This window comes from Phacochoerus africanus, chromosome 12, assembly GCF_016906955.1.
Source record: "Phacochoerus africanus isolate WHEZ1 chromosome 12, ROS_Pafr_v1, whole genome shotgun sequence".
Lineage (NCBI taxonomy): Eukaryota > Metazoa > Chordata > Mammalia > Artiodactyla > Suidae > Phacochoerus > Phacochoerus africanus.
The window spans coordinates 53,403,982-53,422,425 of NC_062555.1; the positions used below are offsets into that span (position 1 = coordinate 53,403,982).

General features: G+C 39.3%; 1 protein-coding gene across 2 annotated transcripts in view; it reads right to left on the reverse strand.

The window, feature by feature from the left end:
* Window positions 1-1,446: 1,446 nt before the first annotated feature.
* Window positions 1,447-18,444, reverse strand: part of PRPF18 (pre-mRNA processing factor 18) — a 55,085-nt gene continuing 38,087 nt past the window's right edge. For both annotated transcript variants that reach the window (XM_047754792.1, XM_047754791.1), the window contains one exon: window positions 1,447-4,059. In XM_047754792.1, coding sequence (XP_047610748.1) covers window positions 3,979-4,059 — 81 coding nt within the window. In that variant the 3' untranslated portion in view covers window positions 1,447-3,978. The remainder of the gene's footprint in view (window positions 4,060-18,444) is intronic.

The window sequence follows — 18,444 nt, forward strand, 5'->3', positions numbered from 1 at the left end:
TCTTACAGCATATGCATCATACATCAAAAAGCTTTTTTTTTTTTTTTTCCCCTGATGACAGCAGAAATCAGGACCGTGGGTCTGACCAGAATAAAGAGATTTGGGGGCATTAACAGCATTACCTTCCCTGATGTGGGTCCCAGTTAGTCTCAGGGATGTTCACTTTGAAAAAACTATCCTGAAATGGTAACTCTTCTGATGTGTGCATTTTTCCGCATGTTACATTTGAATAAAAACAACTTACAATAAAGGAAATGTAACGTAGCCCCGAGTCTTGGGAAATAATCTTCAAAGGGCCAAACAAACCCTCAACAGGTAACTAATGCCCAATCTCCACTCCTGGTATCTCTCTCTGCCTCAACCCTCATACTTTAAACGACCAACTATTTGTTTTTATAATATCTTATTCATTCTTGCTTTATGCAACGTACAGCCAACCCAAGGTAGTCATCTACCCCTACTGCCAATTCTCTTACAGGACTGTATGTGGCTTGTCCCGTTTCCTCTATGGACAAGTCTCCTCATTTAAAGCCCAAGAATTGTTGCTTCAAAGATATTTAACATCTGAAGTACTCAAAGTTTTACCATCTGCTAAATTTTGCATTAACCTTGAGAGCTAAGTGTTCTCTACCTCTGTATTAAAAAAAAATAAAATAAAAAAGCAGAGTTATTTTGCCCTGAATTCACTTCCTTCTGCAACTCTGCTGATAATTATTTATAATCCGTGGTTTTCAAACTGCTGGTCACAACATATATTAATGGGTTGTCATCCACTTTTTGAAGTCAAAACCAGCCAGCTTATTTCTTATAGAAATACAACATAAAACCTGAGAATGTACCGCACATGGTATCGTCAGCGCTTCTGCTGGGTACTCATAAATGCACGTAATGCTGGGTCTCCACACCCGTTACTGCTGTGAGTTGTAGTCAAAAGGCTCCGAAGCTACAACTTTAAATCTCCTCCTTCCCAGGACGGCAGGTTCAAGCAACAACACTGACCGGTTCATGATCTAAGTCTCAAAGCAAGAGCAGTTTGGGAGCAACGACGACTTGGTTTTGTCAATTCATACAATCTGGGAGCTCAGAGGGCAAAGAGAGCAGACTGTGCAAATGACTCTCGACTGTCTTGGCAGGAAGCTCGGTGACTGGATCCATGATGACCAACGACACTCAAAACGAAGCTTGAAACGTCTAAGCTGCCCTCTGTGGTCAAAGTGCATGTTCATCTGAAATGCTGTGAGAAGGCTGACAATTATTTCAAAGCTGGTGCTTGGGGACAGGGATGAGAGACTAAGCAAAAGGAAGTGGCCTAGTTAAGTAGAGTAACTATTACCAACAACACACAGATGAGTCGGAGCAAGCTGTATAAAGTGCCCCAAAGTTTACAATGTGGAAAAATCAATAATCGATGCTTTCAAAAATAAATAGTTTTGAAAACAAAATAAACCGTTTTGGTAAATGTAAAGAACTTTTTAATGAGGACAGTTTCAAAGTCGTAAATGGGGTCGGCTCACAACACAGCAGCCGCTAACCACACTGCATTCCCTCGAATTAGTCCACGCTACCAGAACTGATTTTTAAATTTCGGAAGATTTTAAGGTTACTGTTAACCATTCCAGTACTAGTGTAAGTTATAATGCAGCCCACTGAAAGGCAGAGTCTGTGATGAGAACCAGTTGCCATAACAGTGTTCTCACAGTGACCCTCTCGGGACTGGAGCTGGCTCCTCACACTCTCAACAGCTGGAAACTCTTACATAAACCTGCCATGAGAAAGTGCTTTTGTTTCAAGACTCCCAACACGATTCCATCCCACAACTTCTATGGGATCAAGTTATTCTTCCAGGGGCTCCATGGGTGTCTCCTGGTGGAGGATGGGGGAGGAAGGAGACACGATCCGCCAAGTTACGCGCTTCGAGATATTCAGTCAAAGGCAACAGCCCCATCTCAACTTCCCCGTTCACAATCAGCCCCACTTAGTTCTACTGTCCCTCCATGTCCAGAGGCATTAAAAGGGGTTATCGTGGGCTGAAAAGGAGCCAGTAATGGGAATCCCCCTGATTCGAACTGACCAAACACTTAACTTTCTTTCAAATAAAAAGACAACTATATCCATCAAATCCCACAACAATCTGAAGTGCTGGCTGGGTCAGGAGATGATCAGAAGGAAGAACTTGCCATTACGAAGTCACACTGCTCTGGGCCCTATCTTCTTCTATTCCTCCAAATTCTTCCTGACAGCCCACAGACATGGTGCATGCCAAAGGCTGCTATTAATGACAGCAGCCTGCCTCGTTCTGATCTCTCGAGAGACCTCCCCCTTCTTCCTACAAGATCCGGACCGTCCTCTCTCTTCCTGCTATGTGCCAATCACCTTTGGCCTCAGCTTTATTTTCCTAGTTTTCCCCAGAGGCTGAAATCACAGCTGTGACTTCCAGACTGCCATAGCCCTGTGCTGCAATGCTGACAAATACTGGTCAGTCTTTGCAGTTGGCAAGAACACTAAGAAATGCAGTGTTGACTTCCAAGGGAAAACCAATGTTTCACTGAATTTGAATCCAGAAAGACACAACTCCTTGGAAGGTGTCTGGGGAGGTGGTGGGGAGGAAGAAAAGGAAGAATATTCTTATTTCAGGACTATGACTGATGTTAAAAGATGGGCCGTTATTACTTTAGAAATATCTAAAAACCAGACATCTGCAAAACTAAAATTTTCACGATTTGGGAACTATGAGAGTTCATTTTTTAAGTATGTCCCCATGATAGATGCAGTCACCTGAACAGCTTTAACTTCAGGGAAACTTTTCTACATGAGATATACTTCTTTCAACCTGCCTCCCTCTACCTGAGCCCAAAATGATTAAACATTCACAGCACCACTGAATAAATTACAAGCTTTTTTTCCCCAAACCATATATCCATACTCATCAGTTTTAGAAGGTACTAGTGTCACATGATGCAGTTTCTTCTTTGTGTGTAATAATAACTAAGAGCAAATGGGAAGACAACATGAAATTAGCTGACCACCATGCTGTGGCCTGACTGTGGATAGAAAAAAAGGGATGTGGGGAGCATTCACTTGCTAGTATGTATAAACAAGTTCTATACAAGATTGTGTAATACAGGTCTACATTGTTGTCGTATCTTAAGAAAGCTCCCTTCTAACTAATTTAATAACAAGAAACAGTTTCTAAAGTGGGGTGGGGAGGCACACAACCCTGATTCAGTTTGGGGGGGGCAGGGGGGGGAAGGACCCTCAGCCGTCATTGCACAAATAAGCAGCTGACATGATCAGACAGGCACAGCCACAGACCCACAGGTGGCCAAAACCTGTGAGAGGCCAGAGTAAGTAAATCTATACCCCCCAATCAGCCGACTCCGGTTCCCACATCCTCTACCCTTGAGGGCTCAGAACCAGCTCAAAGTGGGAGCAGCTACCTTGCTTAACACTCAACAGTAGTAACACTTACACTCAAATCTACTACAAGATGGCAAAACTTCAGCAACTTAAATTTAAGGACTATTAAGGGTCATTAAATGGTTCTGTATTTTTGTTGAAAAATATAAAAATATTTTTTCTATAAATACTACATAAAAGTCAGTGTGAAAATTATATCTTACAAAGACAATTAAGTCCATCCTCAAAAGTTCCTTTTTAATCTTCTAACTTTCAGATCTGGAAGGGAAAAGTCATTTTAAAACACCTCCTGTGACTGCTGTCTACACATTCAAATTATGAAGAAAAAGTCTTTAGAACTTAAATTTTCAACTATTTAAAATAAAAGCAAGACACAAAAATCACTTTGCAGTCAGATACGACATGGGAGCCAATACAGTTCTTAAAACCAAGTTGCATTAGGCAGAACTCAGAGACCAGAAACTCCTGTTGTCTTCTTTTCTCATTCCCGCTGCTAACTCCGGAAGTCCATGCCACGCTTCCTTAAGTTTCTTGTTGATATTTACACATCACATACAGATCTCAAAGTGCATTGTATTCCACACATTTTGATGGATCTGTAGGAAAGTGCTTCTGGCAAATGGTCATCAACCTCTTTAATCCCTAAAAAAATAAGGAAAACAAGTTGCTTATAATCTGGTTAAACAAATCTTAATTGCCCTCCTCTGTACTCACTCCAGTTTACCAATGTCCCCACTAAAACGGAGCAGGCCGTCCCCTGCAGGACCACTCAGACGCTTACTGAGAGAAATGTTTATCCATGTGTACCCAGAGAAAGGCACAAGATGGTCACAGCAGTGCTCTTCACAAACATAACATCCAAAGCACTAGAAACAGTCCCAAACATCCATCATAGGGAGAATATGTGAATAAAGTTTTCGTATGCTCACAAATGGAACATATCACATCAGTGAACACGAACTACCTAGAGCTACAGGTAACAATTTAGCCTTTCTCCACCAGTTTCAATAGATAATCAAGCCCTGCTGTCCAGCCTAAAGCATCCGGTCCCTGCAGTGAGACAGTTCCTCTCCTATGCAGCCTAAAAGGGTGCTATGTGCACACCATCCGTGGGAGAAGTGAGAAAATGGGCACTCAAATCACCTTCTGTGTTCTATGACCCAGATGAGGAACTCCGTTTTAGAACAATACACACCAATCTTAGAACAAAAGGCCATACAGTATTATACTTTTTTTTTTTTGTATAGTGTGAGGAAAAAAGAATGTATACATGTATGTGTAACTGGGTCACCATACCGTACAGCAGAAAAAAAAAAAAAGAAAAAACTCAAAAAAACATTTGTATTTTACACATTTTATTTTTTTAGGTTTTTTGGGATTTTTTTTTGTATTTTATCTTTTTAGTGCCACACCCTCAGCATAAGGAGGTTCCCAAGCTAGGGGTCAAATCGGAGCTACAGCTTCCGGCCTCCACCACAGCTACAGGAACGTAGGATCCAAGCCACATCTGCGACCTACACCTCATGGCAATGCCAGATCCTTAACCCACTGAGTGGGGCCAGGGATCGAACCCGCAACCTCATGGTCCCTAGTCCGATTCTTTTCTGCTGCACCACGATGGGAACTCTGTATTTTACACAGTTTTTTAAGGTTACTTCCCATTTACTGTTATTACAAAATACTGGCTATATTCCCCGCGTTGTACAATCCATCCCTGAAGCTATCTCACACCTAAAAGTTCGTGCCTCCCACTCCCTCACCCTATATTGGTAACTACTAGTTTGTCGTCTTTATCTGAGTCTGCTTCTTTTATGTTATATTCACTAGTTTCTTTATATTTATTTAGATTCCACCTATAAGTGATATTGCATAGTATTTATTTTTCTGACTTATTTCACTTTGCATAATGCTCTCCAAGTCCATCCATGTCACTGCAAATGACATTACTTCATTCTTTTTATGGCTGACTAGTATTCCATTGTGTGTATGAACCGTATCTTCTTTATCCATTTATCTGTTGATGGATACAGGTTGCTTGCCACGTCTTGGCCATTATAAATAATTCTGCCATGAACCCTGGGGAGCAAGCATCTTTCTGAATTGCTGGCTTCTGGTTTTTTTCTGATATATACCCAGCAGTGGAATTGCTGGGTCACACGGTACTTCCATTTTTACACTTTTGAGAAACCTCCACCCTGTTCTCTGCAATGGCTGCACCAATTCACATTCTCACCAACAGTGTACAAGGTCTTCCGTTTTTCCACATCCTTGCCAACACTTGGTATTTGCAGACTTCGATGACAGCTATTCTGACAGGTGTGAGGTGATATCTCATTGCAGCTTTGATTTGCATCTCCCTGATGATTAATGATGTTGAGCATCTTTTCCTGTGCCTGCTGAACATCTGTATTTCCTCTCTGAAAAAATAGCTATTCAGTTCTTCTACACATTTTTCATTGGGTTGTCTGTTCAATGTTGAGGTGTACAAGCTCTTTACATAAGTTGGGTATTAATTGGTCACATCATTTGTAAATATTTTATCCCATTCAGTAAGCTTTCTGTTTTATCAACAGATTCCTTTGCTGTTCAAAAGTTTATAAATTTAATTAGGTTCCATTTGTTTATTTTTGTTGCCATTACTCTAAGAGATGGATTTTAAAACAATGGTTTGATTCATGTCATAGAGTGTTTTGCCTATGTTTTCCCCTAGCTGTTTTATAGTACCTGGTCTTACATTTAGGTCTTTACAGTTTGAGTTTACTTTTGTGCTTGGTGTTAGACAATGTTCCAACTTCATTCTTCTGCATGTAGCTGTCCAGTTTTCCCAGAACCACTTATTGAAGAAACTGTCTTTTCTCCACTGGATATTTTTTTGCCTCCTTGGTCATACATTAAGTGACCATAAGTGTGTGGGTTTATTTCTGGGTTTTTTATCCTGTTCCACTGATCTATATGTCTGGTTTTGTCCCAGTAGCATACTGTTTTGACGACTGTAGCTTTGTAGTGTTGCCTGAAGTTAGGGCACCTGATTCTTCCAGCCCTGTTCTTTCTCAAGATTGTTTTGGTTATTTGGGGTCTTCTGTGTTTCTATACAAATTTTAGAATTATTGTTTTAGTTCTGTGAAAAATGCCAATGGAATTTGATAGGGATTGCGTTTAATCTGTAGGTGCCTTGGGTAGTGCAGTCATTTTAACAATACTTGATTCTTATAGTATTATACCATTTTAATATAACTCAAAAACAAGTTTAAAACAATATAACACACATAATATGGTAGAATTATTTTTGAAAAAGGAAATGACAAATTCAGGATAATGGTTTACTTCTGGGGTAGAGGAGAAAAATACAGAGTGCCTGATCTTTAGAATATACTAGTTCTTAGAGTGGGATTAAGGCCTTTACATATCTGTTTTATTGTTTATAACTTACATGTTACATGAATTCTTCTCTATGTACCAAATAATAGGCCTTTACATATCTGTTTTATTGTTTATAACTTACATGTTACATGAATTCTTCTCTATGTACTATAATTATAAATACTAGTGCAACATTTCAAATGGGACCTAGCCAATTCTGCAGAATTTAGTCTTAGTATCACTACACTCCCTTTGTTCTATACCTCTGGCATCTGTTACTATGGTCTTCGGTACTTTTTGGACAAATACAATACACATCACTACTTCCCATGATGTCACAAATTTCAAGCACTATCTTTCCTACAATTTGGCCAGTTCTCATCTAGTCTAAAACCTTATAGCAGTATTTTTAACTCATGACAACAACTGTCACAATTTAAGATTCATTCAGTCCTCTTTTTTTCTTTTTTTTTTTTTTGCTTTTGCTTTTTAGGGCCGCACCTGCAGCATATGGAAGTTCCCAGGCTAGCAGTCAAATCAGAGCTCCAGCTGCCAGCCTACATCACAGCCACAGCAACATGGGATCCAAGCCACGTCTGTGACCTACACCACAGCTCATGCCAACGCTGGCTCCTTAACCCACTGAGCTAGACCAAGGATCAAACCTGCACCCTCATGGATCCTAGTCGGGTTTGTTAACCGCTGAGCCATAAAGGGAACTCCATCATTCAGTCCCTTTCAACACATCCTTCAGTCTGTGGTCTTTTAAAATCCTTAGTTGCCACTTTGTTTTCAGTTATTCCTCTTAGCTTTCTCATCTTCCAGTGAGCAAACATGCCTCCAAGTCATTATCCAAATTCACCATCAGGCCAGGGGCAAGGACAGAAACCTGTGACATGCCACCATGGCCGCCTTCTGAGCAATTCTGCAGGAGTTTTGTAATCAGTACTCAATATATTAACTCTTTTATCTACCAACATACAAATGTCTTTGTTTACACTGAAAGACCTTGTCTTACAGATGGATATATCAAAATATAAGGGGAACCACTAGTCAACTAACTATAATGGTCACACACATAAAAAAGAAAAACCAATCCAAACATAACACTAAACATGGTCAGCAAATTGTAAGAAAAGACAACAAAAAGAGGAAGGGAAGACAAAAGACCCAAAATAGCAATCCTCCCCCTAAAAAATTTTAAGTGACAATAAATACATACTTATCCATAATTACATTGAAAGTAAACAAATTAAATGCTCCAACTAAAGGAAAAAGACTAGCTGAATGGATTCAAAAGCAAGACCCACATATATGCTGTCTACAGGAGACCCACTTCAGATCTAAGGACACATACAGACTTAAAGTGAGGGGATGGAGTAAAACATAACATGCAAAGGGAAATTACAGAAAAGCAGGAGTAGCAACACTCATATCAGACAAAATAGTTTAAAATGAAGAAGGTCGCAAGAGACAAAGAAGGACATTACATAATGATCAAAGGATTAATCTAAGAAGAAGAAATAACAATTTTAAATATTTTAAATATATACGGTCCTGACATAGGAGGAGCACAATATATAAGGCAACTACTAACAGGCACAAAAGGGAAAACTGACAGCAACACAACAATAGTGGGAGACTTTAACACCCCACTTACAGCAATGGACAGATCATTCAGACAGAAAATCAACCAAGGAAACACAGACCTTAAATGATACACTAGACCAAATAGACTTAACTCCTATCTATAGAACTTTTTACTCCACAGCGGCAGAGCATACTTTCTTCTCAAGTGTACGCCAAACATTCTCCAGGATAGATTACATCTTGGGCCACAGATGAGGGCTTGATAAATTTTAAAAATCTGCAATTATTTCAAGCATTTTCTGCAATCACAATGCTATGAGACAAGAAATAAACTACAAGAAAAAAATAGCAAAAAACACATACTCTTGGAAGCTAAAACAATATGCTACTAAACAATCAATAAATCATTGAAAAAAATCAAAGAGGAAATTAAAAGATACATGGAGACAATGAAGATACAACAATCCAAAACCTATGTGAAACAGCAAAAGCAGTTCTGAGAAGGAAGTTTATTGCAATACAATCTTATCTCAGGAAAGAAGGAAAAAAAATGCAAATAAACAACCTAAACTCACACCTTAAACATCTAAAGAAGGAAGAACAAAGCCCCAAATCATAAGAAATCATAAAGATTAGAGCAGAAATTAGTAACAGAGAGACAAAGAAAACAATTGAGAAGATCAATGAAACTGAAAGTTGGTTCTTTGAAAAGATCAACAAAACTGATAAACCATTAGCCAGACTATTTAAGAAAAAAAGAGAAAGGGTTTGAATCAATAAAATTAGAAATGAAAAACAAGAAGTTACAACTGACACTGCAGAAATACAGAGGATCATGAGAGACTACTGCAAGCAACTGTATGCCAATGAAATGGACAACCTAGAAGAAATGGACAGATTCTTACAAAGGTACAACCTACCAAGACTGAACTAGGAAGAAATAGAAAAATGAACAGATCAATCACAAGCACTGAAATTGAAAATGTGATTTAAAAACTTCCAAAAAACAAAAGTCTAGGACCTGATGGCTTCACAGCTGAGTTCCACCAAACATTCAGAGAAGAGTTAACTCTTCTTCTGAAACTTTTCCAGAAAATTGCAGAGGAAGGAAAACTCCCAAGCTCATTCTATGAAGCCACCATTACCCTGACATCAAAACCAGACAAAGATACCACAAAAAAAGAAAATGACAGGCTAATATCACTGATGAACACAGATGTAAAAATCAACAAAATATTAGCAAACCATATACAAATATACATGAAAAAGATCATACATAATGATCAAGTAGGATTTATCCCAGGGTTGCAATGATACTTCAATATCTGCAAATCTATCAATGTGATAACACATCAACAAACTGAAATATAAAAACCATATGATCATCTCAATAGTTGCAGAAAAAGCTTCTGACAAAATTCAACACCCATTCCTGATAAAAAAAAAAACTCTCCAAAGAGTGAGCATAGAGGGGAAATACCTCAATATAATAAAAGCCATTTATGACAAACCCACAGCTAACAGCATTCTCAATGGTGAAAAACTGAAAGTGTTTCCACTAAGATCAGGAACAAAAAACAAAGATGTCAGCTTTCACCAATGTTATTCAACACAGCCTTGGAAGTCCTAGCCATGGCAATCAGAGAAGAAAAAGAAAAGGAATTCAAATTGGAAAAAAAGAAGTAAAACTATCACTGTTAGCAGATGACATGACTCTATATCTAGAAAATCCTAAAGACACTACCAGAAAACTATTAGAGCTCATCAATGAATTTGGTAGTTGCAGAATACAAAATTAATACACAGAAATAGGTTGCATTTCTATATACTAACAATGAAAGATAAGAAAGAGAAATTGGAGAAACAATCCCATTTACCATTGTATCAAAAAAGTATAATACACCTAGGAATAAACCTACCTAAAGAGACAAAAGACCTGTACTAAGAAAACTAAAGACACTGATGAAAGAAATCAAAGAAGAAACAAATAGAAAAATATACCACGCTCTTAGGTTGGAAGAATCAATATAGCCAAAATGACAATACTACCTCATGCAATCTACACATTCTATGCAATCCCTATGAAATTACCAATGATTCTTTATAGAACTAGAACAAAATATTTAAAAATTTTACGGCAACACAAAAGACCTCAAATAACCAAAGCAATATTGAAAAGAAAAGACAGAACTGAGGAATCAGGCTCCCAGACTTCAGACTCTACCACAAAGCTACAGTCATCAAAACAGTATGGTACTGACACAAAAACAGAAATATAAATCAATGGAACAGAATAGAAAGCCCAGAAATAAGAGTTCCCGTTGTGGCTGAGCAGTTAATGAACCCAACTAGGATCCATGAGGATGGGGTTGTGATCCTTGGCCTCGCTTGGTGGGTTAAGGATCTGGTGTTGTCGTGAGCTGAGGTATAGGTCATAGATGTGGCTCAGATCTGGCATTGCTATGGCTGTGGCCAGCAGCTGTAGCTCTGACTGGACCCTAAGTCTGGGAACCTCCATATGCCATAGGTGTGGCCCTGAAAAGCAAAAAAAAGAAAGCCCAGAAATAAACTCCAACACCTCTGGTCAATTAATCTACGACAAAGGAGGCAAGAACATACAGTGGAGGAAAGACAGTCTCTTCAATAAATGGTGCTGGGAAAACTGGACAACTGCATGTAAGAGAATGAAATCAGAACACTGTCTAACATCATACACAAAAATAAGCTCAAAATGGATTAAAGACCTAAATTTAAGGCTGGACACTATAAAACTCCTAGAGGAAAACATAGGGAGAACGCTCTTTGACATAAGTCACAGCAACATCTTATTTGATCCACCTCCTGGAATGAAGACAATAAAGACGTAAATAAACTAATGGGACCTAATTAAACTCAAAAGCTTCTGCACAGCAAAGGAAACCATACAATAAATGAAAAGACAAACCACAGAATGGGAAAAATCTTGTGCAAATTACTCAACAAAGGTTTAATCTCCAAAATATACAAACTCATACAACTCAACAACAACAAAAAAAAAACAACCCAATCAAAAAATGGGCAGAAGACCTAAATAGACATTTCACCAAAGAAGACATACAGATGGCCAGTAGGCACATGAAAAAAATGCTCAAAAAGGAGTTTCCATTATGGCACAGTGGTTAACGAATCCGACTAGGAACGATGAGGCTGTGGGTTCGATACCTGGCCTCACTCAGTGGGTTAAGGATCTGGCGTTGTTGTGAGCTGTGGTATAGGCTGCAGATGCGGCTCGGCTCCTGCATTGCTGTGGCTCTGGCACAGGCTGGTGGCTACAGTTTGGAGCAGACCCCTACACTGGGAACCTCCATATGAAGTGGGTGTGGCCCTAGAAAAGACAAAAAAGACAAAAAAAATTGCTCAACATCACTAATTATTAGAGAAATGCAAATCAAAACTACTATGAGGCACCACCTCACACCAGTCAGAGTGACCATCATTAGCAAGTCAACAAATAACAAATGCTGAAGAGGATGTGGAGAAAGGGAACCCTCCTACACTGTTGGTGGGAGTGTAAACTGATACAACCACTATGGAAATACCTGAGATAACTAAATATAGAAGTACCATATGATGTAGCAATAGCACTCCTGGGCATGTATCCTGACAAAAATTTCCTTGAAAAAGATACATGTACCTATATGTTCATCACAGCACTATTCACAATAGCCAAGACACGGAAACAACCTAAATACCCACTGACAGATGAATGGATTAGGAAGACGTGGTACATACATACACAATGGAATACTATTCAGCCATAAAAAGACAAAATAATGCTAATTGCAGCAACAAGGATCCAACCAGAGACTCTCACACCGAGTGAAATAAGTCAGAAATAGAAAGACACCATATGGTATCACTTACATGTGGAATCTAAAATAGGGCACAAATGATCTATCTGCAAAACAGAAAAGATCATGGACATACAGGACAGACTCATGTTTGCCACAGGGGAAGGGGAGGGAGTGGGAGTCTGGGGTTAGTAGATGAAAACTCCTGCACTTGGAGTGGATGGGCAGTGAGATCCTGCTGTAGAGTGCAGGGAACTATGTATCTAACCATTTGTGATGGAACATGATGGAGGGTAATGTGAGAAAAAGAATGTATATATATATATATGACTGGGTCACTCTGCTGTACAGCAGAAGTTGACAGAACGCTGTAAATTAATCATAACAAAGAATAAAAAACCCACAAGCTCATGTAACAGGTATGAAAACATTACCAAGGATTTAGAACTCTTACTCTGTAATTACCTATATATTCAAACACTTTTTTAGGATAAGTGAAATCACCAAAAACAAAACAATGAAAAAAGCCTACAAAATCTCTCAACCCATAACAAACAAACCACACAAATATAAAATTACTTCTATGAAGTGACCTATAATCTAAGAGATGCGGCATCAGAGAAACACAATTTAAGAAATTTTAAAGTCCTTTGTGGATTGAAAGACTGTCCAGAGTATGCTATTTAAGAATTAGAGAAGTGTAGAGGGAAGTTATCTTTCAGCTGACTTCCAATAAGAAAGCCTTGTGCAGTTAAGTGCTAAGAAAGACCAGGTAATTTGCTATGCTCCTCATTCTGTTGCAGTACTTGTTCCTTGCACCTAATCATGTATTTGCTTTAAGATAGAGATCCTTCCCTCTCATAGTCCAGCTTTTATGCTGTGAATTCTAATCACGTGGATGTAGAACTGGATTACAGCCGTGGAAATGCATGTGGTATCATAAATTTGGGATCTTAGGTTTCCCAAGGAATAGGTGAGGAGAAGCAAAGCTAAGAAAAGGAATATTCCAATTAAATATGAATCGCTTCGGTCCATAGCAAAACACAGCAAGAATTATTATGAGCCAATAAAAGGCAAACTGACAGCCAGGGGTCATTTTCCTTATACTGCAGGATTTAGAATTTTACATGTTTGTACCTTATAGAATATATCTGTGATGCTTATATATATTCACTAGGCAGATTCTATGATTTAAAAATAAATATTAGGAGTGCCCTATCTGAAATCTTAGCTGCCAAACAGCTGTGAAAAACTCAACAGTTCCTGTCATAAAGAGTTACCGTGGAACATTTCAGTAGATTTTTGCGATACAGAGTGATAGCACCACAGCACAGATTTTTACAGGGGCATAATCTCACATACGAGTATTTTCCAAATGGAAACAAACCTTTTCAATCAGGCCCTTCAGGATTTTAGTTTCAAACTGCTTGAGGATGCTTAGGCCAGTAAGACAATGAGCTGCCTAACTTAATAGCTTACTGCAAATAGCTTCTTAAAAACTAGTCGTATTTCTAAATATAATTTTTACTTTTATAAAAGCAGCATATTTATTTAATAACTCCTTGTTCAAGTGCCAAACTACGTGCCAAGCACTGTTCTATACTCTGAAAATATAGCAGAGAACTAAAGAGAAAAAATCCCCCTCTTTGATATTATATTCTAATAAGACAGACAAGAAACAAAACATGCCAAACAGGTAAGAAACAAAATGAGTATGTAAAATATCTAACGTGTTGGATAACGCTAAGTGCTATGGAGAAGAATTTGCAGGAAAAAGGTGTGTGTGGATGTGGGCAAGGACTGAAAGGACTCTGGCTTTCTCTGCAAGTGAACTAGGAAACCACTGCAGGGCTCTGAGCAACAGAGCATCGCAGTCTGGTTTGTACTTTAACCATATCACTCTGGGTGCTGTACAGACACTGAACAGAAGAGGGGCAAGGCAATTACCTAGCGAAGGGAGGTTGGTGGCTGAATTCATGTGGCAGCAGTGGAGGTAGTAGGAAGTGATCAGATTCCCTGCCTGAGGGCACAAATCCCTCAGAAAGTTGACCAGTTTTCTCAACTACTTAAAATCCTGCCAATGAACTGCCAAAATTCTAATAAAGGAGTGAATTTACATGAGATATTTGTTAAAAATTAATCCTAGGAGTTCCTGCGGTGGCACAGCAGTAACGAACCCAATTAGTACCCATGAGGACACAGATTCATCCCTGGCCTCCCTCAGTGGGTTAAGGATCCGGCATTGCCATGAGCTGTGGTGGAGCTCACAGACACGGCTCAGATCTGGCATTGCTGTGGCTGTGGTGTAGGCTGGCAGCTGCAGCTCCGATTCAACCCCTAGCCCGGAACTTCCATGTGCCATGGGTGTGGCACTAAAAGACAGATAAATAAATAAACAAATAAATAAAATAAAATAAATCCTAACTTCAGACTGAAGGAATAGTCATTTGACCAGAGACATGATTTTCAAAAAATGTGTACGTACTTAGGTGTTTCCCTGATGGCACAGTGGCTTAAGGATCTGACACTGTCACTGCTGTGGCTTGGGAACTTATGCATGCCTCGGGAATGGCCACAAAAGAAAAAAAAAAGGTGTACTTGATGAAAAATTAAGCACAATTACAACTAATACAGGCAGTGATGCACCAACGACCAGTTCTACAAAAAGTGTCCATCGGAATTCTTTTCATCGAAGTATACTATGAAAACTGAGTTTACCTAAGTAACTCCTAGACTTTTCAGTAACTGAGGCGGGTCTAGCTACTTGGGATGATGGCAAATGAAGGCAACTTCACACTGCTTCTAATGAAGAGTCCTAACACAAGTATCAAATGCAGTAAAATGCTCAGGACCTGTAGGACTTAGTGGGAAACAAAAGAAAACTTACAGTTAGGGACTAACTCAATCTGCTTTTACCATCTATGTTGAGAAACAGAGCTGCTCTCAATTTACACGTCTGAATGTTTGTTATATAAAAGAACACTATTTCCAGTTCAAAGGTTATCATTTCACAGAAAGTAACAACAAATTACATGTGACGATTCCATTTTGAAAAAGTACTCACCTACTTAACAAAGGTAAAAACATATGCCAAATGACCAATTTGGGGGTAGATTTTATTTATTTGACTAGAAGGCCTTCACAGTGCAGGGTGATCTTTTTTCCCAAGCGTGTGGTTGAGAAGTAACAGTTAATACCGGAAGTGAAAGGTCTACTTAGTTGTCAGCTAAAACAAAGCACGGCACGGTTTAGACCAGCATTCCCCAAAATGTGCTTCCACCCAGCACTGTGATACCTAAAGGTGATGTATGTGAATGAGAATGTTAACAGTATTTCTCTCCAAACATTTGTTTGAATATGTCAAGATGTCATTAAATGGGTAGACAGTTATCGAAATAACTTGCCTTTAAAAAATGGTTTATCAGAGCCAAGAGTGCCAGGAGGCGGCATCAAGCCACGAATGTGTGATGTATAACCTGATGCACAGGATTATTTTACCAACTAACCATGATGCTGTATACCCAACATAGAGATCAAGTTGTGATCACTCACTACAGGAATAAAGGTGTTTGCTACACCATTTGCAGCAATATATGAACATATTATAAATTTACAAATGTTCCAGAGCAAATAAACTTAGCAAATGCCAGTACAGATGAGGGAGTTCCCGTCATGGCTCAGCAAAAATGAATCTGACTGGCATCCATGAGGCCACAGGTTTGATCCCTGGCCTCGCTCAGTGGCTTAAGGATCTGATGTTGCCATGAGCTGTGATGTAGGTCGAAGACGTGGCTCGGATCCTGCGTTGCTGTGGTTGTGGTGTAGGTAAGTAGCTACAGCTTTGACCCCTACCCTGGGAACCTCCACATGCCGTGGGTTTGGCCCTCGGAAAAAAGCCAGTACAGATGAAATACACCAAAATCTGAAATACAGATTGAAATATCTAACACAAAATGTTGGAATGATGTATTTACCAAGGAATTTACAAACTTAAGGTTACTGAATACGACTTGACCAGAGACGACTATTATTGGACATTTTGCCTTTTGGAATAGTGAAAACTTGAGAAAAATTAATTGGAGTATTACTCCTTAATCTTCTGATCCCCAAAAAAGCCTGTAATATCACATAGCACACAGATCAATTAATCTATAGGAATCAGGGAGGGTAACAGCAGGAAATGAAGGGCACACTCAAACTGGGTAACGTGATGGGTAGAGAGGTTCCAAGGACTTTACAAAGGTCTGGGCAAGAGACAGAAGACCCTGCAGAGCTGGCAGTGCTGGGAAGCTGTGCCAGCCTGTTTTCTAAGGGGCAGGGGAGCAGAGAGGTCACTGAAACCCAGAGAGCATAACTGTAAGGAGACAGTGGTGGCCTTGGGTGGAGGGGTGCAGCTGACCCTATGTCGCTACAGGGAGGAAGCCAGGGAAATAAATCCACCACACTCGCTCTTCTCCTACCTACAAAATGCCTTCCCGTCCCTCTCTCACCGCCTGCCCTGATCAGAAACCAGAGGGCAAGGGAGCCTGTCAATGTCAACCATGAAAGCCAGGTTTCCAGGGCACCGGACGAGGTGAGAAAGCGTGGAGGGGATCTGGACGGCAAAACCCCATTTGATGTCAATTTCAGCTTTTTTTCCCTTTTGTTTACTAACAAGTAAAGAAGGCCCAAAATGTAAACCTTCTCAAGAGACGTCTCGAAATGACTTGAAGACTCTAAATAATCAAGAACTTCCTTTAATCTGGGTAAAAGCAGCATTACCCAAATCTGGGCCAAAGGTTACATCCGCATTTGGCAAACCAACCAGAGTCCTTGAAGTTACTACCACCAATTTACATCTCACCCTAGGTTTGAGGCCAGCTAGGCTATACAACTTTTCTTTGATCTGCATGCTCTGTGTTGTGTTTAATTTTTGTGAGAAAGAGAACACTTTAAACAACTCTGAGTTTAAATTCTACAGAAGTCTGCATAAAACTCAAAACTCATGTTACAGTGAAAGAGCCCCTTGAATTTTTACATATTTCGGAAAACAAGTATTTCTCACCAGTGTTTCTAGACAAAAAAGTAATTATTCCATATATTGCAAGAGTTCATTTAAATGATGTCCAAGAACCAGCAAAATTAACCAATAATGACAAAAGTCAGAATAGTGGTAATTATTTTTTTGGCTGCACTGCAGCATATGGAAGTTCCCAGGCCAGGGACTGAATCCAAGCCACAGCTGTGGCAATGCTGGATCCTTAACCCGCTGTGCCACTGAGGGAACTCCAGAATAGTGATTATTTCTGATGGAAAGAGGACTTAAGCTAAGAAAAGGAATGAGGGAAACTTCTGGGGTGCTGCTAGAAATTTCCTACATCTAGACCTCACTTTATGTCTTGATAAATATCACATACATAAAGAATCATTGAGCTGTACAATTAAGATTAGTACACCTGACATACTCCACTGTTTGCCAAGGTTGATTATACCTCAATTTAAAAAGAAAACATTACCCTCTTAAATGACTTTCACAATTACCTCCTCAGCAAATATCCTAACATAGAAAAGGTTTGCATTAATACACTTACTAGGAGTCAGCAAACTATGGCTAAGAGGCCATGGTCCCTTAAGTGGAGTTCTACTGGAACAGGGCCACTGGCTACTTTCACACAACTGCAGGGTTGAATAGTTGCAGCACAGACCTATGAAGCACAAAGCTGAAAATATTTACTACCTGTTCAAGAAAAAGTATGTCACTCCCTGACTTAAACTTCAAATATATATTCAAACTGTCCCTTTGGACAGATAATTCAAATCAACCCCACCCAAACACCAAAGTAAGAGCAGAAAGATTCCAAAGACAGCTTAGTAAACCACTCAGTTAATTGTAATCAAGAATTTCATGTCAATCAACTATAATGGAAAAAGTAAAATCATTTAAAAAAAAGAATTTCATAAAATGCTAACATGCAGGTGGCAGCATTCTTTTGCCTTGAACTGCTGCTGCACTGTGGGTTTAAGACGTCAAAAACTGGCACTTTATTTGGCCACGCAAAATGCTAATTTTTTGTTTTTGTTGTTGCCACTTTTTAAAAACATTAAGGATTTTGGCATCTCATTAAAAAAATTAAGGAAGATGGAACAACATTAGAGCCATATTCCTACAAGGACTCCAGCAACGCTGAGGCCAAGATTTAACTGACACTTCACACTACTTGCACTGCCCACCTTTCTTACAGCAGAGGTGAAAGGAAAATCAAATACT